The sequence below is a fragment of the Vigna umbellata genome, chromosome 4 (assembly GCF_029865625.1).
Source record: "Vigna umbellata cultivar VRB3 chromosome 4, Vumbellata_1.0, whole genome shotgun sequence".
NCBI lineage: Eukaryota > Viridiplantae > Streptophyta > Magnoliopsida > Fabales > Fabaceae > Vigna > Vigna umbellata.
In genome coordinates this window covers 32008270-32036111 of record NC_142168.1, presented here as the reverse complement: position 1 = coordinate 32036111, position 27842 = coordinate 32008270, and the positions used below count along the sequence as shown (strand labels likewise).

General features: G+C 36.3%; 3 protein-coding genes and 1 long non-coding RNA gene across 6 annotated transcripts; 2 read left to right on the top strand and 2 right to left on the bottom strand.

The window, feature by feature from the left end:
* Positions 1-357: 357 nt before the first annotated feature.
* Positions 358-18482, bottom strand: LOC124839267 (protein tesmin/TSO1-like CXC 5). 2 transcript variants are annotated; one of them, XM_047315025.2, is made up of 8 exons: positions 17884-18479; positions 16537-16644; positions 4781-4958; positions 3599-3949; positions 3107-3207; positions 2941-3035; positions 1412-1834; positions 358-1115 (listed from the first exon to the last, which is right to left on the bottom strand). In XM_047315025.2, the coding sequence occupies exons 1-8, from the start codon at positions 18090-18092 to the stop codon at positions 889-891; spliced, it is 1692 nt and encodes a 563-aa protein (XP_047170981.1). In that variant the 5' UTR covers positions 18093-18479; the 3' UTR covers positions 358-888. The 2 variants fall into 2 exon arrangements, with proteins under 2 accessions (XP_047170981.1, XP_047170982.1); XM_047315026.2 differs by having other exon boundaries at positions 944-1115; positions 1408-1834; positions 17884-18482.
* On the top strand, positions 5722-13330 carry LOC148199914 (uncharacterized). The gene is made up of 3 exons (XM_088111611.1): positions 5722-6439; positions 8276-12003; positions 13074-13330. Exons 2-3 carry the CDS (start codon positions 8787-8789, stop codon positions 13328-13330), a joined length of 3474 nt encoding a protein of 1157 aa, XP_087967737.1. The 5' UTR covers positions 5722-6439; positions 8276-8786.
* On the top strand, positions 13603-16235 carry LOC148199913 (uncharacterized). Its single transcript, XR_015785588.1, has 3 exons — positions 13603-13892; positions 13999-14085; positions 15927-16235. It is a non-coding gene; the product is annotated as an uncharacterized LOC148199913 (long non-coding RNA).
* Positions 18483-22046: 3564 nt separating the features above from the next.
* RSY3 (Adenine nucleotide alpha hydrolases-like superfamily protein) lies at positions 22047-27232 on the bottom strand. 2 transcript variants are annotated; one of them, XM_088114509.1, is made up of 12 exons: positions 26931-27232; positions 26474-26671; positions 26094-26178; positions 25910-25985; positions 25227-25400; positions 25040-25142; positions 24443-24552; positions 24145-24234; positions 23972-24052; positions 23604-23828; positions 22977-23504; positions 22047-22811 (listed from the first exon to the last, which is right to left on the bottom strand). In XM_088114509.1, exons 1-12 carry the CDS (start codon positions 27196-27198, stop codon positions 22719-22721), a joined length of 2031 nt encoding a protein of 676 aa, XP_087970635.1. In that variant the 5' UTR covers positions 27199-27232; the 3' UTR covers positions 22047-22718. The 2 variants fall into 2 exon arrangements, with proteins under 2 accessions (XP_087970635.1, XP_047170990.2); XM_047315034.2 differs by having other exon boundaries at positions 22977-23828.
* Positions 27233-27842: the final 610 nt, after the last annotated feature.

The window sequence follows — 27842 nt, the reverse complement described above, 5'->3', positions numbered from 1 at the left end:
ATTATACTATACTTACCTTTAACTGATTAGTTCTCTTCTTTAATTGATTATGAATCTTGTTTATATGTAAAAGTTAATAAACAATTTACGCTTTTTCCCAAATTGCAGTAGAAAGTTTTAGGTAAGGATTTGTCTCCTTTTTTTTTGTGATTTTGCATTTCTTTCTTTGGGTTTTCTGTGTTTCTTTTCATCTTTGAAGATAAATACACCTTTAAACTCTTTGTACATCCATTGAAAAGAAATGGCGAGGAAACGACAGAGAAAAAAATGTAGTATAATGGAATTTCTAATTCACAGTATGTTTCTTCGCTCTTATCAACTATAACAAAACAAGCAATTAAGCTCTTCGAAATCGTATACAGCACAAAAATAAAATATTTAAACACTCAATGGCCAAGCCAAAGTCAGCATCAGCTTATTGAATTATTACAGAGCTTAATTCAGCCTGAAATATTGCTGTCAATCCAGAGGACATAGTAATGGACAAAGTAGAGGAAAAGGGAGACGTTGAAAAATCCCTGAATAAAAATGTATATTTAAATTACAAGCTATGGAGGTCATTCAACTAAAAATCTAAGCGATATACTTTATGAAATTATACCTCAGCAATTTACAAGCATCGCGATAAAGCAATGTTGAAGCTGAAAATTAATTTAGATATCTATGAATGACCAAAGGAGGACAAGAAAATAGATAAGAGAGAAAAAATTATCCTACATGAGCTAATGGTTGGGCCTGTATGCTTAGCAGACCTTTCGGATGAGGCAGAAAATGAAGAATGACAATGCGTTTATAATTATATTACAGAGAAGTTCTAGCATACCTTAAAGACACTTTCATTTCTTCTTTCAATCATATGTGTGCGCATCCTTCTAAGTTAGATTATTTTCATATATCTTTTTCGATCTTGACCTTAGATTCCCCATTTTCAGAAATATTGCCAGGGATCATACGTGTCGAAGTTGTTGCCAAAGGTGAAACAGAAGGTTTAGTAACACCATTGCTACTGGCTCCATGCTGACGCACTATCACTGAGTTGGCATTTCCTATGCCATTGATGATTGGGTCCTTTTGATTCTCTAATTCATTTCTGGCCAACGAAGAACACTTTGTTTCTGAAAATGAGAATTTATAAATTAGTCATTTTTAACAATAAAGCAGGTAATGAAATTATAGATCAGCCATACCATACAGTAATGTATTTAACACCAAAGTCAAGCCCCCAATATGTAATGTTAGACTGGTGGCATCAGAAATTTCTGAACCATTTGAAATGACAGCCATGTAAAGCATAATAATTTAATTGTCACAATGGAAGGGTGACGGTCTTCTTCCCAATGCCAACACCAAGGGATTTTTAGAATGTTGACAAAAGTAAAATTATAACGAAAGGAGGAAAGTATTAACTTGCCATTTATTTCTCCCATAGTTATAACCCTATTGAGAAAATCCCTAAACTTCGTTAATACAATCCTTTCTTGCTCAGCATAGACCTCTGTCATTCCTTGTCCATAAGGAAATTGTGAAGATGTATTGCAAGCATGAGCCATTGGCCCAATAGGGGAAGCGGCTGTCATGAACATTGTATCTTGCTCATCACACATCAAGGCTAAAGTCCCTGGAGACATTGGCCTCCCTTTTGGGACATCAGCACCATCTGAACTGGAATCATCTGGGCTGATTTTATCTGTTTGGTTTGCACTCGAACAATCATCAGCTACAGTCTTCTCAACATGACCTTCCTTTTGACTTGGTGGTAATTGCTCTTGACTTGACGAAGCAAGGGAAGTTTCTGTCTGATCTTCTGCATGCTTTTCCATTAAAATTTTCTGGTCTGATCATAATAATAACAATAATTGATGAGAAAAAGTTAACTACAGATGTAAACATTAACAAGGCGGAAGTCATTTGATATGTAATAAAAATCATCAGATGAAAACAAACCTAGCAGGTAGTAACCCCAAAAATTTAATACAAAATGTCCCACGGACCCTATAGCAGCAGTGTTTCATGAATTGCTTCCTCATTATTGTTGTAGAGAATGACAAATGTGTGATGGACAAATGTCATTTAGCTTTCCAAAAAAAAAAATAATAATAAAGACGAATTATTTGCTAATGAACTTCAATATCGACTGTTATCCTAATCCACAAAGTAGAGTTTGAGATCTTTAGTTAAAGCGAATCCTTGATGAGCCAAGTTAAAAAGAATGTAAATAAAGAAATTACATGTTGTGTATTATCATGTAATTACAACAATTAGGATAAATACTATTAGAATATGTAATAGTATCTTGATTATATCTTTAGAATAATTTAGAGCATCATAGGTATTAACTGGTAGGACTAGTCAAGATTACTCTCCCTATTTCTTTGGTTTCCATAGTTCCTTATCATCTCATGGTATTTTTCCTTATTTAGTTAGAATTATGATCTAGTATTGGTACGGATAAAGGTTAGTAGTTAGTGCTGTGTATCACACTGTAATACATGTTAATATCAAATTCGAAGTATTTAGAGTCTGTTTGGACAAACTTTTTCATAAGCACTTGCAGAGGAAAAAAATGAAATGAATTTCTCTGTAAGTTAAAAATAAAATTTTAGAAAAACTGAGTTTTTACAAATTAACTTGTGTAGAAAGGAATTTCAATTTTCCTTCTAATTTTGTTTCTGTTAAAAGTGTTAATGGAGAAGCTTGACCAAGGAGACTCCGGATCTCCTTTTCCTCCCTCTATGCCCAAACCCTATAATTTCAACAAACATTAATCCTTGTTTTCGATACTTTTAGTATATGTGATGTTGATAATGTCAATTGATATTCCCCACTGTACAATTGAGACAAATTTTATGACATCCTCTCAATGAAGAATGAGGAAAACATAATGGACGTTCACAGATAAATAGCACCAGTGGTGACTGGTGACGTAGAATGTCAATTTACCTGAAAGTGTCATTGCAGCTTGTCCTGATACTAGCACCAGAACTGAGCATAGCTCCTTGAGGTGCTGTGGTTGAATAATGTCTGCTAAAAGAGACCTTTAAAATAATCAAGTCAGCAATTAAGTGTTGTAAACTCATCATCATTTCAAATATGTACTGAACATTACCTGTACATAAATTTTGAAGGACCTAACGTTGCAGTTCCAACACGAGCGCCTGAGACAGGTGACAAAGATGAGGAAGGTGCTGGACCTCTAACATGGTTTACCTGCCGGGCATTATAAAAGTGTTGAAAGTGTACTCAAGTTCAGAAATAAAAAGTGCCCACTAATCATACTGAATTAATGATAGCATTCACTATACATTGCAGCACACGTCATCAAGGCATTGAAACCAAGGCTTTGGCCCTGAACTTAATTGTCTCTGTTCTAACCAATTTAAATAAAGGGAGCTGAGTTCAATTTATAAATTCAAGCTTAAATGCATCCTTTAAATAAAATGATAATGATACCAACTCCTAACAAGAACATAGTTTTCTATGTGACTAAAAATAGTTGTGTTTACTGGACTAACTGTTCTCTATTTCACTGATTTAATCGATCACTTGATTTAAAATAAACCCCTATGCTAGTATGAATTGTGCTATGAGCAAGTTTTACCTGTTGTCCCAACTTGCTAATCGATGGATCCTTGGCTGTAGGCCAAAAGAAGAGTTCCTGACCTTTTCTTTTCTTGGATACTGGAGGTGATGAATAGCCAGAGGAACCAATAGCTCCAGTTATGGCAGCATTTGCCGCTTGCTGAATATATGCCATGTTATTTTGATCTCCATGAAACAAAGCCTGCCTTTCTTCACTTCCCTCAAAATTCTTGCAGTCCATGCATTTACAATTTTCAGAACAAAGAATGTTGGCTTGAAAGCATTCACAGTACTTCTTGAGGCACCCAGATTTTTTACAATGACACCCCTTGTTATGTTTTCCTAATATTAAAACTTCCCCGGCTTCCTCCTACATATATTTTCAGTCAGACAGTCAAGACAACAAAAACCACTTTTTTAAAGTATAAAATACAATAAAGATGTTCAAGTTTCAAGACGTTCTTCTTCCACAAGGAATATTAAAGTAAAAAACCTTTATTTATCTGTAGAGCATAAATCAAGGCACTCTTGCCAAGTAATTTAATGGTAAGCTCCTGCCTTTCCATAAAAAATATACCATGAAAAGTCCAACTTCTTGTTAAGACATACTGTATATAAACATGATTGAAAAATCGAATACATATTTAACTGAGTTACTTTTGAAATTCTCAGCAGATTGTAGCATTTTATATTTACTTTATATCCTTGAGTTGGTACAGAAAGCAGATGCAAATAAGGAAAGTAAAAAACAAAAATGAATTTTTTTCATCAAGAAGAAAATTATTTTTGATACATTGACAAAAGGGATAATTGATCACAATTATAACTTGAAAAAATAAAATTCAACAGAGCAAAGGCCATGAACCAACAGAAACTTGATTTTTCACTCAGGCAAAAGGCTTGATTCCATGATTATCAATTACGAAATGCTGCACCTAACCGAAATAGCAATAGCATGCTTTTACTTTACTATGGGAAAAAATCACACGGAAAAAGTGATCTCCCATTACAGAAAATATCCCTTTTTCATAAAATTCCACAATGAACAGAAAGAAACAGATAATTGAAGAACAATCAATGTCTGATATTATCAGAACACAATTCATTATAGTATCCCCCAACAAAAAAAACAGTTGATAAGCACTATATCTAACAGATGTCATTATCCAAACAATAAAACAGTAAAGTTAGGACTAAGCACCCTGCTATCACGTGTTCCATGAGGGCTACTAGCAATTTTGGGCCTAAATGCATTTGGATTGCGCTCCAAGGTAGCTTCAACAGCTTCTCTTCTAGCAGCTTCGTTTTCAACATTGTTGAAACAATTTACACAGTTGCAACCATCACAATATATTCCTGATGCAAAACATTCACAATACCTGCTCAAAATACTTTAAAAATTAGCTTCATAGGGCAAACAGTAAGTTGCAACAGCAAAATGTCTTCTGTTGAAGGAAAAAAATTACTGAAGACTGTATTTTTTTTTACATAATACACGTTCAGATTCTTTTCAAATAAAAATATATTGCTGCACCGCAATGGTTCAACTTAACTTTGGGGATGGAACCAATGACATCATCATAGAACTACCCATGCATATATAATAAGGAATTTGATGAGACAGAATAAAAACATTTTTCCAATTTGTTTCCTGGCCAGTAGTGATATTTCCATTTTCCTTGAAATTTTGTATATATTCAATATTAATGAAAGAGAAAGTTAATTCCAATTAACTGGATGCATACTCCCACAGCTAATTGTCTCAAGTTCACCCAGTTAGTTTATAGTACCCTATTCACTGAGTTGCTTAGGTTAACACTTTAAATCTGCCTTCAAACACACCAAACTGATTTCATCTTCCTATATGCATTTAATAAAATTTCCAAAAAAAAATCAATGGGAGGAACAACTAGGAAAGGAGAAAAAAATGGAGCAAAATAGCCGAGTCCTTAATGAGACAACTTAAACAACAACCAAAAAACTCAAATTTATAAAGTAAAATAAGTAAAGCACAGGTATTGATTTTGGACCGAAACCATAACAAAGACAAATAATAAACAAACGAAGTCATTTATGAAAATTCCTTTTTCGTTGATATGAAAAAGAAAATAACTTTGACAGTAGAAACGAGTTACTAATATATTATGTAAAACCCTGTATAATTAGCAATAGTAATTCTGTGTTAAACCAGATTTATGCTCATTATAATCCATGCTTATCCTATTAAATCCTATGTCAAATCTGCTTTTAAAATCTCTCTGCTGTGCAATAACACCGTGCCACAACATTCTCTGAGACGCGCACCACTGCACACATTCAGTGCATTAGAAACGCACCAATCTGTGCATGCACGCACGCCACGTGTCGCAGGAGAAGCTTCCAAAGCAGGGTTTGGGGTGCAGGTGGCAGGCTGGGAGACGCTAGCCTGTTTTGACGTGGAATCCACCAACAATACTGAGTTTTGAGAAAACTCTCTCACTTGCACGCACACTTCGTCTTCCTCAGAAAACCAAACTTTTCATCTTCTCCAACTTCTCACTAAGAACCTTTATCTTCTCTCTACCATTACTCACTTCTTTCAACTCCAAACAATTTTCTGAAACCATAGAAACGTTCACGGGCCAGTAAGCTTCGTTTTGATCCGAACATCTTTTGATCCTGTAACTGGTAAGTTCCCAAGCCATAACCTAGTTCTAGAATTTCTAGGAACACTGTTTTAGTTGCATGCAAAGAATAAAATCTGAGTTTCTGAGTTCTCTTTGGTTAAACCTAGTTGAAGAGCGTAAGAAAGAGCTTAACGGGTAGAAAGCCCTAGTTGGACTGATTCAAGTATACTGCTAAACGTTCACTGCAAATCCGGGTAAGGGAAGCCTATAATTTTAATTTATACTGTATGTGTTATGATCTGATGTGCATGTATTAAATGTATGATGTTCGAGCTGTGTAAATGACCACAGTTATGAAATCTGGTTTTCTGATAATGTGATTGATCTGCATGTTGGTTTGGAATGTATGAAAATTATGAGGTTGAGCTGTTAAGAATGGTTTATGATATCTGATATGAATTCTAGTTTGGATGGGTCTGTCATGAACTGATACGGCTTGGATGAATGATATTTGATGTTGGATTTGATTTGATTACATGTTGAATTGATGATGCATGAACTGAGTATGGTTATTGGATACTTGGAATGAATTAGATGTTGAAAACTGTATGATAACATGTTGGAAGTGAATTAAATCTGAAATGAAAGTATAAAGTTAGAAAAATTGAAATCTGGGAAAAAATTCTACTAAGTGTGAAAAATCTGAATTTCTGATCATTCTCTGTTGCTAAAAGGACGTTCGTCACTGGACGGTCTTAGACCGTTCGGTGTTTGGTTAGCATGACTTAGATTGGAATTCATTCATTTGGAATGAATTCTGCTCAAGAACGAGCGTCCCCCAATTGGGTGAATGAGCTTTCGATCTGCTCAGTACAGCTAAGTATTTAAAACTTTATAAAGAAGTGACGTTCGGCCTTAAGTCGAGCGTCCGTCCTTATTGACGTTCGTCCTCATGATTGAGCGTTCGTTCTTATTGTTGTTCGACCTTATGTCGAACGTGCATTCTAAGAGAGCGTTCGTCCTTATATTGAACGTTCGTCCAAGTTGACGTTCGGTCTTATATCGAAACGTTCGTCCTAGATAACGCTTGGGTTTTACCAGCGTTCGTTCTGATTGTGCTCGGTCATTTACCTGGCGTTCGTTCAAAGCAGGGTTCGGTTTTATAATTGAACGCTCGTCCTTACCATTGAACTCTGAGCGAACGTAACTGGCGTTCGTCCAAATTGCTAATTAACGTTCGTTTTTCTGGCAGTGCTGTTTTCTGAAATCAAATTATATTGACTGTTTATCTAAACAATGTCTTACTGGTGTTATCCTTTGGATTCTACCTGGACTCGTTACATTCAAAATCTTTCTAAGTATCATTCATGTCTTTTAAAGATCAGTATTTTCAAATTATAAATTTTAAAGAGTATTAGGTGAGTTCCTTGGTTCTTTTCTCTTGTTCAGAAACAAGGATGCAGAGTACTGTAACATGTAAATTTCTATTTATTAAATGATGAACTTTCGTGAAATTAAGAGAGTGGAATACAGAATGGAAATATGGATTCAGCGAACTGTTTAATATGGTGAATTATATGTGGAATGAATTATTGGAAATGAATTATGATGAGCGTTCCAAGGAGGAACGTCTCTAATATGATTGATTGTTGATTTTTGTAAAGTATGACTGTGGGCATGCTAAGCTGGCTTGGTCCATCCTGATATTCCGTGATACTCATCTTCACGTAGAAGGGAGTAGTCATGTGTGGGAATAGCAGGAGGCTCTATTCCTTAGGGGTACTTTGGATAGAGTTAACCTCGAGTGGCAGCTGTCGAGTTTAATACAGTTACCACACCACTCGGGTGCAAGGACGCCTGTAGCTACACGGTTCATACAGTCCGGACAGTCTGTCTATCATATAAGTATCTGTATGATTGTTAATTGATGAGCTTGCATGATGTATGTGTGGATTTAAATATAAATGTATGTGTTGATTGTATAAATTAAATATTATAAGCTTACCCTTGCGTTTCCATTGTGTTGTCTATTGTCCATGTATAATCCGTGTTGTCAAAATGCAATGATCATCCGTTGTGGATGTGAGCAGATGGTGGTGCATCCCTTGAGCAAGTGTTGGACGAAGAAAAGGTGGAGGATGCTAACCTTGTGGAGGTTGAAGTAAAATCGGAGCAGTAGGATTAGATTAGTAGTAGAGGTTATGTTTTCTGTACTGAGTTTTGGAAGTTCTGTATATAATTCTGCAGAATTTTGTACGCAGATCTGTTTTATGTATTTTGGTGGATTTCTGAACACTGTAAACTCTGCTGTAAATCATTGTACAGTAATGTTTATATATATTCGTGCTGTATTCTTTTGGAGCAGCGGTTATTTGTGTAAAGACTGTTTACTGTTGCTGTTAATTGTGATTAATTCTGAATTATAGTGATTACTGTATTTTGGGATGTTACATTAGTGGTATCAGAGCAGTTTTGTTCTTTTAAGGAACACTGTAGGTATGAGTGCACTACGTTTTGCTGTGTGCTTATTATATGATAATGAGTTATTGTTTTAACTCTCGAACTTTACTAACGCTCGTTTTTCTCTGATTCAGAGAACTAATGGCGCCTAGACTTCCTCCTCCTCCCCAACCGAATGAGTCCGATACGTCCAGCAACACTAGGTTGTTGGAAACCGTAGTTGAACGACTGCATCAACAGAATACTACACTGATGGAGCAAAACGCCACTCTGATGCAGCAAAACCAAGCTGCTATGCAAGGATTGGAGGCATCGCGTGTCAATTCTGAAAACACGCAAAGGCAATTGATGGAGATCCTGGCTGCAACTAGAGGTGCGCCTGGAGCATCTTCTTCAAACGCTGCTCAACCAAATGCTGAATGGAGTTTGGAAAGTTTCCTTCAGCATCACCCTGCCAAGTTCAGTGGCAAATGTCTTCCTGATGAGGCAGATCATTGGCTGAGGGACATTGAGAAGATTTATAATGCAAAGAGGTGTCCTGACGACAACAGATTGGCGTTTACTGAGTACTTGTTGACTGGTGAGGCCAACCACTGGTGGACGAGTGTGAGGGCTATCCTGGCCGACACTCATGCTCCTATCACCTGGGAGGTTTTTAGAAACAAATTTTATGAAGAATATTTCCCAGACAGCGTTCGCTATGCCAAGGAAGTAGAATTTCTTCAGCTGGTGCAAGGGGGAAAATCTGTATCCGAGTACACAAATTCTTTCAAACAGTTGTTGAGGTTTAATACGATGGCCACTAGTGAAGAGTGGCAGTGTAGGAAATTTGAGAATGGATTAAGAAGCGACCTGAAGGTGTTGATATCAAGTTTATGCATTCGGTCATTTCCTGCAATGGTGGAAAGAGCCAAAGTATTGGAGAAGAATATGGCAGAAGTGGAACGACAAAAGAAGCAGACACAGGTGACTAGAGGGTCGATTGTATCCAGGGGTACTGCCAACACGAGAAGTACTCCTTACGCTCGCCCAGGTCAGTCAAATGCAAGTGGATCACGAGCATTAATCACTGCCGGACAACCAGGAAACGTCACTTGTTTCCAGTGTGGAGGGCCACACTATCGTTCATCTTGCCCTCAACTCACGGGAGGAAAATTCTGCACGAAATGTAGAAGAAGTGGGCACTTGGAGAATGAGTGCAACATGGGTGGACGAGCTGTGTTGAGGCCACCGAATGCTGGCAGAAATCAGGCTAGAGGAGGACGAGCCCAAGCAGCTGGACGTGTTTATGCAATCACTGGTGCAGAAGCAGCGAGCTCAGGTACGCTCGTTACTGGCACATGCTTGCTGTATGGAATAAATTGTTGTGTGTTGTTTGACTCGGGGGCGACACACTCCTTCATATCGAAGGCGTGCGTTGATAAGTTGGGAATAGCTGTGAGTGAGATGAATTTTGATTTGGTGGTGTCAACACCAGCTGCGGGTGAAGTTAGGACATCTACCATGTGTGTTAGATGCCCTATTGAGGTAGAAGGACGTAGGTACAAGGTGAATCTTATCTGTTTGCCACTCAAAGATTTAGAAATAATTTTGGGAATGGATTGGCTCAATACCAATCGCATTCTCATAGACTGTGGCAAGAAGGAGTTGATTTTTCCAGAAGAAGAAGAGGAATGCCTTGGTGTGACTCTCGGTCAGTTAAAGGAAGATATTATGGAGGGCGCGGCTTGTTTTCTCATCATGACACATGAGGACCAAGAGCTGGGAGGTTTGAAGCAGGAACGAACGTCTGTTGTGGAGGAGTTTCTGGATATTTTTCCAGATGAAATACCAGGGTTGCCTCCTGTTAGAGAAGTCGAATTCACCATAGACTTGGTGACCACGGCAGCCCCTATATCAGTCCAACCATACCGTATGGCGCCTGCAGAATTGGTTGAACTTAAGAAACAGATTGAAGAACTCATGGAGAAACAATTTATCAGACCAAGTGTGTCACCTTGGGGAGCACCTGTACTGTTAGTGAAGAAAAAGGATGGCAGCTCTCGGTTATGCATTGACTATCGTCAGTTAAACAAGCTGACCATCAAGAACAAATACCCGTTGCCTAGGATTGATGACTTGTTGGATCAACTGCATGGGGCAACGGTATTTTCTAAGATTGATCTGCGTTCAGGATATCACCAAATCAGGGTGAAGGAGGATGACATCCAGAAAACAGCCTTCAGGTCTCGTTATGGACACTACGAGTATGTAGTGATGCCATTTGGGGTAACAAACGCTCCTGCTGTGTTCATGGATTATATGAACCGTATATTCAGACCTTACTTGGACAAGTTTGTGGTTGTCTTCATAGATGACATCCTCATCTACTCTAAGACACAAGCCGAGCATGAAGAACACTTGAGGGCAGTGCTGAGTGTGTTGAGGGAGAAGGAGTTGTATGCCAAACTGTCCAAGTGTGAATTCTGGATGAAGGAGGTGCAGTTTTTGGGACATGTGGTCTCGGCTGGAGGTATTTCAGTGGATCCAGCTAAGGTGCGTGCAGTGTTGGAATGGAAAAGTCCTCGTTCAATCACGGAAGTGAGGAGTTTTGTTGGTCTTGCGGGCTACTATAGGCGTTTCATTGAAGGGTTTTCCAAGATAGTAGCACCGTTGACGCAGCTTACAAGGAAAGATCACCCTTTTGCTTGGACGGATTTGTGTGAAGAACGCTTCCAAGAGCTGAAGAATAAGTTGACAAGCGCTCCAGTTTTAGTGATTCCGGACACTGCCAAACCGTTTGAAGTTTACTGTGATGCATCTCACCAAGGTTTGGGGTGCGTTCTCATGCAAGAGAAGAAGGCAGTGGCGTATGCTTCTCGGCAATTGAAGATACATGAGAAGAATTATCCAACGCATGATTTGGAGCTGGCAGCAGTTGTGTTTGCATTGAAGATTTGGAGGCATTATCTATACGGATCCACTTTCCAAGTCTTCAGTGATCACAAGAGCCTCAAATATTTATTTGACCAGAAGGAGTTGAACATGAGGCAGAGGCGTTGGCTGGAATTCCTAAAAGATTATGATTTTGAGTTGCTTTATCATCCTGGTAAAGCAAACGTAGTGGCAGACGCATTAAGCAGGAAGGCAGTGCATGTCTCGTTAATGATGGTGAAGGAGCTGCACTTAGTGGAGAGTTTCAGAGATCTAAGGTTGCAGTATGAGTTAGAACCGAACAGCATCAAGTGCTGCAACCTTAGGATATCAAGCAATGTGTTTGATCGTATATGGACGAAGCAACGTGAAGATGAAGACTTGGTGAAAATCTTTGATGCACTTGGTACAGACAAGGCTAAAGAATTTAATGCTGGAACGGATGGTATGTTACGTTACCTTGGTAGAACGTGCATTCCTAATGATGGTGAACTGAAACGGATTATATTGGAGGAAGCACACCATAGTCGTCTTAGCATACACCCCGGTATGACTAAGATGTATCAAGATCTTAGGAAATCGTTTGGTGGCCTGGAATGAAAAGTGATATTGCACGATTTGTAGCATCTTGCTTGACTTGTCAACGTGCTAAGGCCGAACACCAACGACCAGGTGGTTTGCTTCAGCCACTGGAAATTCCTGAATGGAAGTGGGATAGCATTTCCATGGACTTCGTGACTCATCTACCACGAACGGTTAGGAATCATGACTCAATATGGGTGATCGTGGATAGATTGACGAAGAGCGCACACTTCTTGGCCGTGAATCTGAAGATGTCAATGTCTAATTTGGCCAAATTGTATATAAATGAGATCGTTCGTCTGCATGGAGTGCCCTCAAGCATCATTTCTGACCGAGACACGAGATTCACATCTCGTTTTTGGCAATCCCTGCAAGGCGAGTTGGGGAGCAAGCTGCAGATGAGTTCAGCATATCATCCTCAAACGGATGGCCAATCTGAACGTACAATCCAGACGCTAGAAGACCTACTGAGGACGTGCGTCCTAGATCACTTAGGCGCATGGGATGAGGTGCTGCCTCTTGTGGAATTCACATATAACAACAGCTTTCAAGCTAGCATTGGGATGGCGCCGTTTGAAGCTCTCTATGGGAGGAAGTGCAGAACGCCACTTTGCTGGTTTCAAGAGGGAGAGAACGTGCTAACTGGACCTGAGCTCATCCAGCAAACAACAGAGAAAGTCAAATTGATCCAAGACAGATTGAAAACGTCTTTGAGCAGGCAGAAATCCTATGCTGATAGGAGGAGAAGACCACTGGAGTTCGCTGCAGGTGATCATGTGTTTTTGAGACTGAATCCAATCACTGGAGTGGGAAGAGTAGTACGTCCAAAGAAGTTGTCTCCCAAGTTCATAGGGCCGTATCAAATATTGAAGAAGGTTGGACCAGTAGCCTATGAACTCGCATTGCCTCCTCAACTATCAAATCTGCATCCAGTCTTCCATGTGTCTCAGCTTAGGAGGTATATAGCTAATCCTTCCCATGTCTTGGAACTGGAAAACATTCAACTGCATCCAGACCGAACGTTGGAGCTACAACCAATCCGCATTGAAGATGAACGCACCAAGCTGCATAAAGGAAAGGATATTCGTTTGGTGAAGGTAGTGTGGGATGCTAACACTGGAGATTCAACGTGGGAAGTGGAGAGTGCAATGAAGGATTTATATCCGCACTTATTTGCTTATAATTTCTGAATTTTCGAGGACGAAAATTTTTGTAGTTAGGGAGAATGTAAGACCCTATAAAATTAGCAATGATAATTCTTTGTTAAACCAGATTTATGAAGTATAATCAAATGCTTATCCTATTAAATCCCATTTCAAATCTGCTGAAATATATACTGTTATGGTGTGCACTAATACAGTGCCACATCGCGCTCTGAAACACGCACCACTGCACACATTCAGTGCATTAAAAACGCACCAATCTGTGCATGCACGCACGCCACGTGTCCGCAGGAGAAGCTTCCAAAGCAGGGTTTGGGGTGCAGGTGGCAGGCTGGGAGACGCTAGCCTGTTTTGACGTGGAATCCACCAACAATACTGAGTTTTGAGAAAACTCTCTCACTTGCACGCACACTTCGTCTTCCTCAGAAAACCAAACCTTTCATCTTCTCCAAACTTCTCACTAAGAACCTTTATCTTCTCTCTACCATTACTCACTTCTTTCAACTCCAAACAATTTTCTGAAACCATAGAAACGTTCACGGGCCAGTAAGCTTCGTTTTGATCCGAACATCTTTTGATCCTGTAACTGGTAAGTTCCCAAGCCATAACCTAGTTCTAGAATTTCTAGGAACACTGTTTTAGTTGCATGCAAAGAATAAAATCTGAGTTTCTGAGTTCTCTTTGGTTAAACCTAGTTGAAGAGCGTAAGAAAGAGCTTAACGGGTAGAAAGCCCTAGTTGGACTGATTCAAGTATACTGCTAAACGTTCACTGCAAATCCGGGTAAGGGAAGCCTATAATTTTAATTTATACTGTATGTGTTATGATCTGATGTGCATGTATTAAATGTATGATGTTCGAGCTGTGTAAATGACCACAGTTATGAAATCTGGTTTTCTGATAATGTGATTGATCTGCATGTTGGTTTGGAATGTATGAAAATTATGAGGTTGAGCTGTTAAGAATGGTTTATGATATCTGATATGAATTCTAGTTTGGATGGGTCTGTCATGAACTGATACGGCTTGGATGAATGATATTTGATGTTGGATTTGATTTGATTACATGTTGAATTGATGATGCATGAACTGAGTATGGTTATTGGATACTTGGAATGAATTAGATGTTGAAAACTGTATGATAACATGTTGGAAGTGAATTAAATCTGAAATGAAAGTATAAAGTTAGAAAAATTGAAATCTGGGAAAAATTCTACTAAGTGTGAAAAATCTGAATTTCTGATCATTCTCTGTTGCTAAAAGGACGTTCGTCACTGGACGGTCTTAGACCGTTCGGTGTTTGGTTAGCATGACTTAGATTGGAATTCATTCATTTGGAATGAATTCTGCTCAAGAACGAGCGTCCCCCAATTGGGTGAATGAGCTTTCGATCTGCTCAGTACAGCTAAGTATTTAAAACTTTATAAAGAAGTGACGTTCGGCCTTAAGTCGAGCGTCCGTCCTTATTGACGTTCGTCCTCATGATTGAGCGTTCGTTCTTATTGTTGTTCGACCTTATGTCGAACGTGCATTCTAAGAGAGCGTTCGTCCTTATATTGAACGTTCGTCCAAGTTGACGTTCGGTCTTATATCGAAACGTTCGTCCTAGATAACGCTTGGGTTTTACCAGCGTTCGTTCTGATTGTGCTCGGTCATTTACCTGGCGTTCGTTCAAAGCAGGGTTCGGTTTTATAATTGAACGCTCGTCCTTACCATTGAACTCTGAGAGAACGTAATTGGCGTTCGTCCAAATTGTTAATGAACGTTCGTTCTTTGACTGGCAGTGTTGTTTTTTTTGAAATCAATTATATTGATTGTTTATCTAAACATTTTCTTACGGGTTTTATCCTTTGGATTCTACCTGGATTCTTTACCTTCAAAATATTTCTAAGTATCATCCATATCTTTTAAAGATCAGTATTTTCAAATTATGAAGTGTTGAAACGTGTTAAGTGAATAAATGGTTCGTTTCTTTTGTTCAGAAACGAGGATGTAGGAGTACTGTAACATGTTAAGTCCTGTTGATTAAGTGATGAACGTTCGTGGAATTAAGAGAGTGGAACACGGAATGAAAATGTGAATCAGTGAACTGTTTAATATGGTGAATGATATGTTGAACGAATTATTGGAACTGGATTTTATTAGCGTTCCAAGGAGGAACGTTTTTGATATGATTGATTATTGAGTTTTGTAAAGTATGACTGTGGGCATGCTAATGCTGGCTTGGTCCATCCTGATATTCCGTGATGCTCATCTTCACGTAGAAAGGAGTAGTCATGCGTGGGAATGGCAGGAGGCTCTATTCCTTAGGGGTACTTTGGATAGAGTTAACCTCGAGTGGCAGCTGTCGAGTTTAATACAGTTACCACACCACTCGGGTGCAAGGACGCCTGTAGCTACACGGTTCATACAGTCCGGACAGTCTGTCTATCATATAAGTATCTGTATGATTGTTAATTGATGAGCTTGCATGATGTAATGTGTGGATTTAATATAAATGTATGTGTTGATTGTATAAATTAAATATTATAAGCTTACCCTTGCGTTTCCATTTGTGTTGTCTATTGTCCATGTATAATCCGTGTTGTCGAAAATGCAATGATCATCCGTTGTGGATGTGAGCAGATGGTGGTGCATCCCTTGAGCAAGTGTTGGACGAAGAAAAGGTGGAGGATGCTAACCTTGTGGAGGTTGAAGTAAAATCGGAGCAGTAGGATTAGATTAGTAGTAGAGGTTATGTTTTCTGTACTGAGTTTTGGAAGTTCTGTATATAATTCTGCAGAATTTTGTACGCAGATCTGTTTTATGTATTTTGGTGGATTTCTGAACACTGTAAACTCTGCTGTAAATCATTGTACAGTAATGTTTATATATATTCGTGCTGTATTCTTTTGGAGCAGCGGTTATTTGTGTAAAGACTGTTTACTGTTGCTGTTAATTGTGATTAATTCTGAATTATAGTGATTACTGTATTTTGGGATGTTACATATTATGAACAGCATCAAGACCACATAGTGTGTTTAGTGTTGAAATGTTGAATTATCAGTGTTACAGATATTATGTTTGTGTATATATGTAATTTAGAAGGTTTAGTATTATTTTTACAATTAGGTAAACTATCATGAGTTCACATATCGAGTCTGCAGAGACTGCATCAGTTTGTGTAAACTTTAGAGTATGATAATGCACATATCCAGATACCGAGAGAGAGAGAGAGAGAGAGAGTTTTGCTTACAGCTTTAAGCATTTAGAGTGTTTACAATTGCACTGCTTTTGCTTCTTGGGTGTAGCATCTTTCATTTCAAAGTTAGATCTTGATCTAGATTTTGGAGATTCTGGTTTCCTGAAAAAGTATAGGTTAGTTAACTGAAGATCAAAACATATAGACATTATCACATTCAGAGTTATCATGTACCATTCAACCAAAACTTCAAAATACTACAACTAGGAAATGCCTGTTTTACATGTAGCAGTAACTTCAGAAAATGCAAGCCTTACAATTGTGAAAAGAACAGAGTGAACATTCACATTGCATGAGAATTTTTTTTTTAGGAAAATCTAAATCATTCACATTGGTCGAGATAATACTTTGGAAAAAATAACCAGACATAGATTGATGTATGTTAGGATACCCCAGTCCTAAAAGTCTCCTAGTTACGTGAAAGTATGGGAGAGGGCCATGGTATGCAACATTACCCTTGCTTATGCAAAGAGGTTTTTCTAGATTGAATCCATGACCAATTGGTTACCATGACACAACTTTAGCATTGCGCCAATTGGTCACTCTTCTAACTAGGGCTTCCATTGTTCCTTTCTCGTGTCCCAACCATTATAAGCGTGCTTCTACCATATTTTGTGCCACTCCAACTCCTAACTGTGGTACTTTAAATTGTTTTTTTGATAATTTATAAGATGATACATATCAGTATTGATAAGTCTGCATTGCGTTGTATCCTATTATATCCATATCCAACTTTGTAACAAAACTCATATATCCCCAACATCACACCTGTGTCTTATTGAGTATACACGTGTCATAGATAACAATAAATTTATAATACTTACATCTCATAACCGTACCAAACCATTAAAAGCTCAAACGCGAATTGAAACTACTATAAACAACTTCATAAGTTGTGTTAGCAAGAAAGCCTACAGTTCTAAAGTTCCTTACTAATGCGAGACACTCAAAACAATTTAAACCTCCTACCATCTTATTCCCAGTGGAAGAAGAAACCGCAGTTACAGCAAACTAATGAAAACATGTGAATCTGGGTAAAGTAAGAAATAAAGGAAATGATAGATAAAATTTCCATTTTCTACTAGAAAACCAAGGCATCCCATATGCATTAAAAGCTCAGCTATAAAATCCTCCGAACAAAACAGTGACTCCCGTGATAAAATGACTGTCACACACTACTTTAAAACTAAAACAAAAATCTCCATTGCATGAACATCCAATCCACGGATTTTGATGTGTTCCTAAGAAGCACACGATACAAATTTCACTCCAGACATCAAAATTCAAAACAGAAAACATACAGCAAATCATTTAAAAAAGAAATAGTTTCAACAAACTCACCCAATCCTCGAATGAGGCGCCTGTGGCGGCAACGGCAACGCCGCCACCGGCTGCTGCTGGGGATGATCCGGCGCGCCCGTGAAATCAAGCTGCCGCGCCAGCTTCTTCGCCGGAACTTCCAGCGCCGCCGTAGACGTTACCGCCGGCGGAACAACTTCCGACGACAACGCATTCTTCGGAGCGATATCTCCTCCTTCTTCTTCCCCCATGGCACGCGAAGCAACACAAAAAAAAAATCCGAACACTCTCACAGCGATTCCCGAATTCCGCCGAAAAAGACCTAGGATTACGGCTATAAAACGAAACAAAGCTTCGATAGCTTCGAAACGCAGCTCGAATTCGAACACGTGCGCGGATTGCGTAGCTCGTGATTGATTACTCCGAGTGTAGCGAAATTGAGAGGCGCGTGGATCCAAACGCAGCGCACGAGGAAACGGAGCTGAAGATAGATAAGGAAGTTGCAAAATTATAGAGAGAGAAAGCGAAGAAGAAGAATAAGAGTGAGATTTGAAGGAGGTCGAAGAAGCAGAGAAGGAGAAGAGAGGAAGAAGAAAACGCAACACTAACACACACTCCCTCTCTCTTCGAAGCTTTTGAAAATTCAATTTAGTTGTAAATATTGAACGGCCAGATCGCGTTGCCCATTTCATCTGACGCTCCACAATGCATCAAATCCATCAACGGTCACACTTCACTGAAGAGTCTCCACCGGGAAGCACAAGGTAATGCCGCAATGTAATTACTTCGAGGAGGAGAAACATGTCTTCTATTTTTTTTTAATTAAAATGTGTTATTTCTAATATATAATTCAAAATTTAAAAATAGTGTAAAGGTACGCATTCAAAAAATGGAATTTCATAAATTAATACTTGTAAATCATTTTTCATTTATTTTGCACGGTAAGTTTTAGATATTTTTTATATTTTTGAGACATTAAATATATTAACTTTTATTTAATACTTTTTTCTATAAATTTTTGGAAATATTTATATAAGAATATAATATTACACAAAATTTCAGAAGATATAGAGGTGTCAGTTTAATAAATGTTTAAATGGATACTTTATCAGTTAGTGCGGTTCTTTAATTTCTTAATATAAAATGAATAATTTTTTTTTAATTTTAAAAGTTGACTATTTTCCATAGCATTATTTAAGTTTTTCTGTTTCCTTACGAAAAAAGAATTTGATATTATATTTTTAGATTTTATCTTTTAAAAAAGTTTGTGGAATAATAGAAATTAAATATGTCTTTTAATCGTTATTTTTAAAGAAAAACAAACGAGTCCTGTCAATCAATCTTCATTATTCTAAAAAATAGCCTTTATTCTATTATCGAAGTCTTTATTCTTAAATGACAATGTTTTGTACTTCGTTTTACATTGAGATTTTTCTTGTAAATCTATTTTTTTAATTTCTTTTAAATTAATATGATTCTTGTATCCCTAAATATCAATTACTCATATTCACAAATTATTGTTTAAACATTTTATTAACTATGACAAATTAAAGTTACTTGATCTTTTCTTAATAACAATAACAACTTGGAAGTTTAGTATTTATAATTATTTTTTAAAACTAATTAAATAGAATGCCTATTAAAAGAAGAACATGTTTTCATGTACATATATCAATGTAAAAAATTATTAAATCAAGTTTTTTTTTATAATTGATATACCTTAATATTTATGAATAACATAATTATTTATTTTTCAGGGATTATACGGTGCAACGAGAACCACGGTAGGTAGAAACGGCGACGTGTGTGCTTTGTTGCCATGGACACATGGAAGCTTCTTATTGGACGTTGTCGAATAATTGAAAAACGCACGGGTTGAAAACGAGAGATTCTTTTATTATTAATATTTTTTTTTTCTGATTTTGGGATTAAATATTTTCTGAAGATTCTTTTTCTCCGTTAAAAGCGAAAATAAAAACAAGTTGGCCCTTATAAATAAAGGGATCCAATGAAGTTGTTGGCTTACAATAGTAAAGCCTAAAACAAAATTTATTCTAAAGAAAAAAGAAAACCTAAAAATAATTATATTATTTGCATAAATTATATAGTAGAGAGGCTTAATTTGGTGAGAAAAGCATAATTTCATGTGAATCTAAAATTACATTCATTATTTGAAATAGAAATTTAATAAAAACTAAATTGATTTGTATGAGAAATTTAGTTTAACTCACTTGTCACTCGAGTTAAACTTATAGAGTTAATTAGATTTATTTATGAGTAATGAGTTTATTTATTTGTTAATTATAACTTACTATACCACTCATAAAGTAACTGACAAACCCATTTATAAGCTTACGCATACTCATTTAATTTTATTTAATTATAACAAACGATATTATTAATTACAAAATATTTTATATACAAATATAGAATTAAAATATTAATGAATTTTTAAACTGTTAATATATGCCGCACTTAAACTTTATCATCTACGACTTAAGAGTCTTCATTCATTATTTTTTTAACTATGAAAAAAAATTAATAGCAAATATATTAATTTTCTTTTTTAGCATTTTGTAATCTCAATTTTACATAATAGCAAACAAATTATATATATATATATATATATATATATATATATATAGAGAGAGAGAGAGAGAGAGAGAGAGAGAGAGAGAGGAAAATTATAATTAATCTGAACAACTATGATATTTAAACACTCTTTCACACAAACAAATTGTAATTGTTATTCACTGTTGTACAAGCTGCAGGACAAACTGAAAATTAAATGCAAAATCAACTGTTTATTTGCTTTTAGAAGAGCAGCATTAACAATGAAGAGATGCAGCAAAAAGAACATAGCTGTAACTAACATTAACTCCATAGCCACATTAATTATGCTTTTCTTTAAGGATCAATGGACAGAAGGAATGCAATTTACAGAAGTGTAGAAGTCATTATGGATGCCATGTGATAACTGGCTTTCAAAGATGAACTTTAAACAATCGAAAATTGAAGTCTAATTTGTAAAAAACAGAAGTAAAGTCATTGATTATTTATTTACAAAAATATTATCATGTATTTGTTATGTATGTTATTTATATATTAGATGTAAATTCAGTGACTTGAATGAGAGTTTTTGTGTTAGTGCACATGAAGAATAATCTGAATTATTTTTGTCAACAGTTACCAAATTAGGCTCTTCCTAATCCTACTGTCTAATGTCTAGCTAGCTTTGTAGGAAAATTCTTTGATGGTCTCACAGATATTAACTATCATTGATAATGCAACAGTTTGTGGGGCATTTCCATTCAAGTTAGCAAAGATCACAATAATAGCAACCTTCGGATGTAGCAAGCAATGTACAATTGTATTCATGTGGTGTAAAAAGACTTACAAGGAATGTTGCAAAAGAACACTGAATAACTTGAAAGATTGCAAAAGAACATTTGTGCCAAACAACATTTAACTGCCACAAATGTAAACTTCAAACCGTAGTGAGATATTGCACAAGTGTTCATAAACATGGAAAGTAGATTTAGAACACATCATAAACCAATCACACCCAAAAATGTTAGTAGTTTTCCTTGCAGGGTCTAAGTCATACAAAAACTATAAATAGAAATTAAGATGAAGAATATGATAGGCACCATTATTATGCTAAAGGTATTTAGGTGTCATAGACTCAAATAATGGAGAGGGCAATATTCACTAAATCAAATTCTACATATAATAAATGAACGGTTCAAGATTTTCCTCCTATATTATTATCAAATAGGTCACTAGACTAGTTTCCAAAATAAATAAAGAACGTGACCCCAACAAAGGAAAAAGTAAGGAAACTTAAATGAGGTTCTGGCAAATTTTTCTATGTAATTTGGTAGTTCAAAGCAAAGTGAATTATTTAATTCTCGTGCATACACTTCAGTATTGGGTGAAACATGAATAGAAGATATGCAGAGTATAAAATTTAAAAGAAAGAAAATGTAAAAATTTAAATTATATTTTAATTCCATGAATTTCATCTTCAATCTCCTAAGTAAAAAAATTTTGGCATGTTGTTTCATGACATAGGAGATTCTTTAGACTCCTTTTTTTTTTCGGGTGAAGTGTGTGAAAGGAGTTGATAATCATTTTTATTTTGGTTTATTTATTCAGATTTCGTTGTCACAACAAAATGAAAAATATTACTAAGGTAAAGGGTGAATCATCAAATGGTATTCAACCTCATCATTTTCATTCTATGAACAATTATTGAGTCCATAAGTAGATTCAAAATGTCAACTTTCTACCGGGATGACAGAACAAATTAGAGCATCCATGTCTATCTACATGAATTTGACTATGAGATTACGCAAGTTATCTTTAAGAACGCCACAACAAAGAACGAACCTACATTCCTTATAAGCAATCTCCACCCGCCAACTAACCAGGTTTCTAAGAGGCTCTGTCAGCAGCAAGCTTGTGTCCTATTTGTTACTTTCAACATGTACACGAGTCAACTCTTACAAAGCCTGTGGGATGCTAATTGTGAAATAAGGTAATTTGAATATGCTGCTTGACTAACTCAGCAAGTTCTATGGACTATCATTATGATTTCATCTTTACACACTCCCATATACCATTAGCCAAGGATCTACTCCCCTCTAATTCAATTTGTGCGAGATCCAGAAGTGAAAGTAAAACTTGGTTCGGTAAAGCAGATGGTGGTTGGTGGCCCCAGCTTGGATACTGATCATTCCATTTTGGTGTGTCCCTTTTGGTTGACATGAAATTTGCTGGGGACAGGAATAGTTACAACTCGTCTCGTTTCAAATTGGGGAACCGATAGCCAAAACATTCTTGCAATCACGATCTTTACTGTTGTCACGGTTTTGCTATATGAATGAGGTATGACCTCCCCCAAGCGGTATTTTTGGCCTAAACTCCATATGCACCATCAGGAAGGGACAGTGCTTGAAATTAACACTCTGAAATCATAAGGATGCAGAATCAGGTCCCAAAAGACCAAGTGCAGACAACAAAGAAAAATATAACAAATAGAAAGATTAAAAATGATAAGGATAATCAATATTCAGGGTGTGTCATGAATCCGGACAACTTGTAAAACAATGCAGCGAGAGAGGTCAACTTACTGGAATGCTTTGTAATTGTCCTTGTTCAGTGATCAGAACAGGCAGGCTTCTCCTTGCGGCAACTGGGATAGCTTTTAACTTGTGGAGAGCTTGCTTTGCTGATACACTGGCATAGTGTAAACATGGAGATGTTCTGTACATTATTTGCTTGGTTTCATTCACTGATTTAACGTCATATTGGATGGAGTTTTTAGAAAGTGGATATTTTGATAACTCAGCCAGATACAGCCAATCAGATTCAATCATTTGTCGCACCTTAAGTACTTCATTATGACCAACTACACAAGATGTGCAACAAAAGCTCCTGGCTTCCTCACTCAAATCCATTTCATAATCCACTAAACCAGAAAGTTCATCTTCATCAATTTTATTTTTCAAACTCCATCTGAGAATAAATCGATTCATAAAGTAATAAAATTGTCCTGGCTGAAGCGATTTTCTAAAAGGGGCAACAGTTTCAACTCCATGCTTTGATGCAGAGTCAGAAATGGTCTCAGTTGTAGACCTGAAGTAAGCAGTTTCTTGCTTCTGCAAAGCAAGAATATCATTGTAGGTTGATTCAGTGATTATGTTTAACATTTTGGCTTCGGTCAAAATTAAAGTAGGATTCACATCCAAAAAGTGTACATCTGATGAATCAGGAACGAAGTGATTTGCAAATGAGTGATCATCCTCTATAATTTTTTCTAACTCATTGGCAACACAATGCACTTCTTGTCCATAAGAGAGAGACTCGAAATATTCCATCTTTAATGGCAAAGCACAGTCATCAGAACAGCAGCAGACCAGAAGTCTAGACCCTTTAGAACCAGGATCTGGACAAAGGTAACAACCTGCTATTGTGATAGAGTTCTACAGCATAATTGAAGACAAAATGAGAAGTAAAAAATGTTGAAATTAATTAGATATTTAGATAAACATGTATGTTGTAAAGAAAATATTAGATAAACTTCTGTAATTTTGTTAGGAAAACAATTTGATGGAAGCAAACTTACCTTGCATGGAAATGTACGAATGTAGTCCATTAGCAATTTCATAGCACTGCCTCTGACTTGCCTTTGTCTTTGTGATACAAACTAAAACATGAAATTTGACAGAAATTACAAGTGTAATATATATAAAAAAAAAGGTTCAAAAATAAAATAATCATATATAATATTAGAAGCACCTGTAAGACCAAGGAAAGAAATTTCATCAGGCATATGTCCTCGATTTTCATAGAACAAAGAATCTGTAAATCGATAACAGCATAACCATGCTGCAAAAATAAACCACACAATGATCCCAACAAACATGTTATTAGTAAATTTCAGGGACATAAATTAATATAACTTAAGCAACAAACAGACAAAGGGCTTATATGTATTATTTTCCATAAATCAACATGATATTTAGCTATTCAATAATTAAATTCAAGTGTTATTCAAATAAGCAATGAATGGAATAAGAAGTTAAGTGACACTCACATCCTTGATAATCACAGCTTCACGTATCAAGTTATAGCCAATTTGATCAACATATGTGCGTGTTATTCTGCAAGCAGAAATTATTGCTTGAAGCTCAAACTTGAATTTAGCTGGAAATATTAAAAAAAGAGTCATTTAGACAACCCAGCCTATATTTTCCATATAAATCATGACTACACCACCTGATCTTCAAGACCATAATAAGATGTTAGTGGATGTATCAGCAAAAACTCAATTTTTAGCATACAGTATAGATGAAAGAAATTAGTGCTGAATGCCAAAGAAACTCCTTATTGAAAGGAGTCTGTCAGTAAGCCACACATTAAAACAAGTTTACAGAAGAAAGAGGTAGAGTAGTAGTGACTGAATATTACAGCCACATGAAGTCATTCACAACAGAGATTGTCAGGTGGATAGTTACTTGAGATAGTAAGGGGAAAGAGACAGATTGTAGATGTCTAGAAGGCAATAAATTATAATAAAGGGGGAGCTTGTATAATCGAGGGCTTTCCACCCAAAAGAGATGATTGCTTGAAGATCTTAACAAATTCTTAGAGTAACAATAAAGAAGTCACGAATCACATTAACAAAACTTACAAGATGACAAATTATTCAGCACCATCCGTATTCTATTACGTGCATATAATGGGCTTTGATTAGTAGGGTCTTCCACCCAATCCTCACTACCTCCTTGGCATATCTGTACAGGTGACTTTTCTCATCATAATTATCAAGTATGATCATAAAAAGGGCAATGCATATAAAATTAATATCTAGAACCAACCTTGTACATATCTTCCTTTGAAAATTCCAGAAGAGGCCGCACAAGAAGAATGCCCTGGTTTACCTGAACTTCGTCGGAATGTGCATGTGTAGGGAAAATCTGGGAAGTAAAAGGCATGCCTGCAAGTCCAAGCACACCACTATTTCGAGAAAGCCTTAAAATAAATAACTCGGCCTGCATTGTTTCTCAACAATCACTACATGTCTAAAATCTAGAGCAAGCCTTAAAAGGTTACAGGATAATAAAACACCATTAGTCATTTGTCACTCAAAAAGTACTTATTCATAAAATATTGTCCTAGGTATTTAACCATATGCAGACTGTCTATGCCCAAAGATCAATAAATCACTTCATGATCAACCATAAATACCTAGATGTTGGAAAACCATCTTAACTGTGGTCAGTCATAGCCTGCCTTATTGGTGGTCTCTTTGGGAGTTCCTTAATTGCAACCTCTATGGTGGGAATATAATTCTACACCAACTAGTAATATAGCTTTAATAGAATATATATGTAAGTTGGATACAAACCTCATCTTATAAGATGGTTTTATAGGGTTAAGTTATGTTCAAACCCAATGTTCTAAGACTGGAGTTCCTACATGTGACATGCAATTCATCAAAACAATGTGGGAAAATGAGGAATGGCAGACACACGTAAACATATAGTATCATCAATCAAACCTGATCATCAGCATGATGTGCAATAAGCAATACCCCAATCTGGTGTTGGGCACAAACTTCTTGAAAGATTTTGTACCTAAAGTTCAACAAATTATAATCTGCAATTAGTATACTTTATCAAAGTTCCTAACTTCCCAAAACAGATATATAATACTTCTTCAATAAAATGAACAGATGCTATAACCTCATTTCCCGGGCAGCTTCCTGCAAATGACCCTGTTTTGGTCTTCCTCTTGGCCAATCACAGCTGGCGATCTCACACCTGATTCCTGAAATAAGTGTCTATGCTGTGTTATGTCAGCCAAACTTATAGCTGGAAAAGTTCAAGATCTCGGGTAATGTCCCCACACTATGCATGCCATGTAAAATTTGTTATATCATTCTCTTCGTAAACCTCTAAATTTTTTTATAAACTCTCGTTTATTTATTTAATGTTTATAAAGAATGTCATTCAACATTATTTTTCACATGGACTGTGATAACGTCACGTGAAAATCTAAGATGAAAAGATCCATATCCCATTGATGCAATCACAAATGAAGAAACCGCGTTTGTACAACGAACCCATTTTTGAAACTCGTTGAGAAACAACGTTGGCCTCCTCTTTGCTCTCTGCTCGAAGACCATGATCAACAATTATTGCCAGTAGCCCATCTATGAGACCACCATTCTCGGTTGTGACAACATTAGCTCCAGCAGTTTTCCATTCAGCAGTTAACACACAGAGTGCCATACTGTCAGGGCCACCAGAGACTCCCAAAGCTGATAGGAAAAAAGGCATCATAACATCAAACAGTTAATATACAATGCAGTGAATTACTAGTCCATTGCATCATCAGCAAATTGAAAATAGTCTAAATGTTTCAACCCCTTTCAATTAATCAACATTCTACTTTTTAAGTTTGATGCTGACACAACAATAATAAAACGGGCACACACCAAGTCGAGCTAATAGCAAAATTTTTCAAAAAAGATTCATTTTTTCTGTATGATATCAGGTGTGAGACAAAGAGAAGCTCACCAATTCGGTGATGGGGTTTGAGACCAGCCATGGCCATTCGTCTGGAAAATGCTTCTGTGTATTTGGAAATGTCGACTGAACATTGGGAAGGGGAAGAAGTGGAAGAAGACACGCTGAAGCAGCAAGCCAATGGAAGAAGATGACGATACTTATGGTGCACAAGTTTAAAACCAAACGAAAGATTGAAACTTTTTGGTGGGGTTTTGGTGATGGAAGCAAAGACACCGGTGAGAGTCGTCGGCGAAGATGGGATTAGCCCTCTCCCCATAGCCACTTTCTGTCACACAAAAATTACCAATGAAAATATTTTCCATAGAAATAAATAATTTAAGAATAGCTGCTTCTTTTATTTCTTAGTCAACTGTGCTTTTTTTTTAGAAAATATTGTAATATTCCTCTTCTTTCTTATTTGTTTTATCATTAATATTGAGTTTTTTCAGACTGTGAACCCACTAATAATCTTATATATAATTAAAAAGTGATCATTGCCAAATAATCAGAAATTAGTATAGTAATACAACTTATTTTGTTCATAATTTATAAATATTGTGTAGACATTTAAAAGAGCTTAGACAACATATTTTAATGTAAATAATAACTTACAAAATAAATGAATTAAAGTCAACTCTCATGTAAATTTTTGTTTTCCTTAGATGAATTAAAGTCAACTCTCATAATAAAATAAAATAAATAAATAATACGAACAATATTTTGTTATGTTTTTAAAAAATATATTTCACTCTATTGTTTCATATCAAAATAAAACAATCAAACAAATTTTTAAGTAATAAAAAATATTTAATTTTTTAATTAATTAAAACGATTTCAATTTCATTTTATATCAATTAAGAGAGAAGTGTTGAGTTTAATATAGAGATGGTTAATGTAAACTTCTCACTAACCATTTATAAG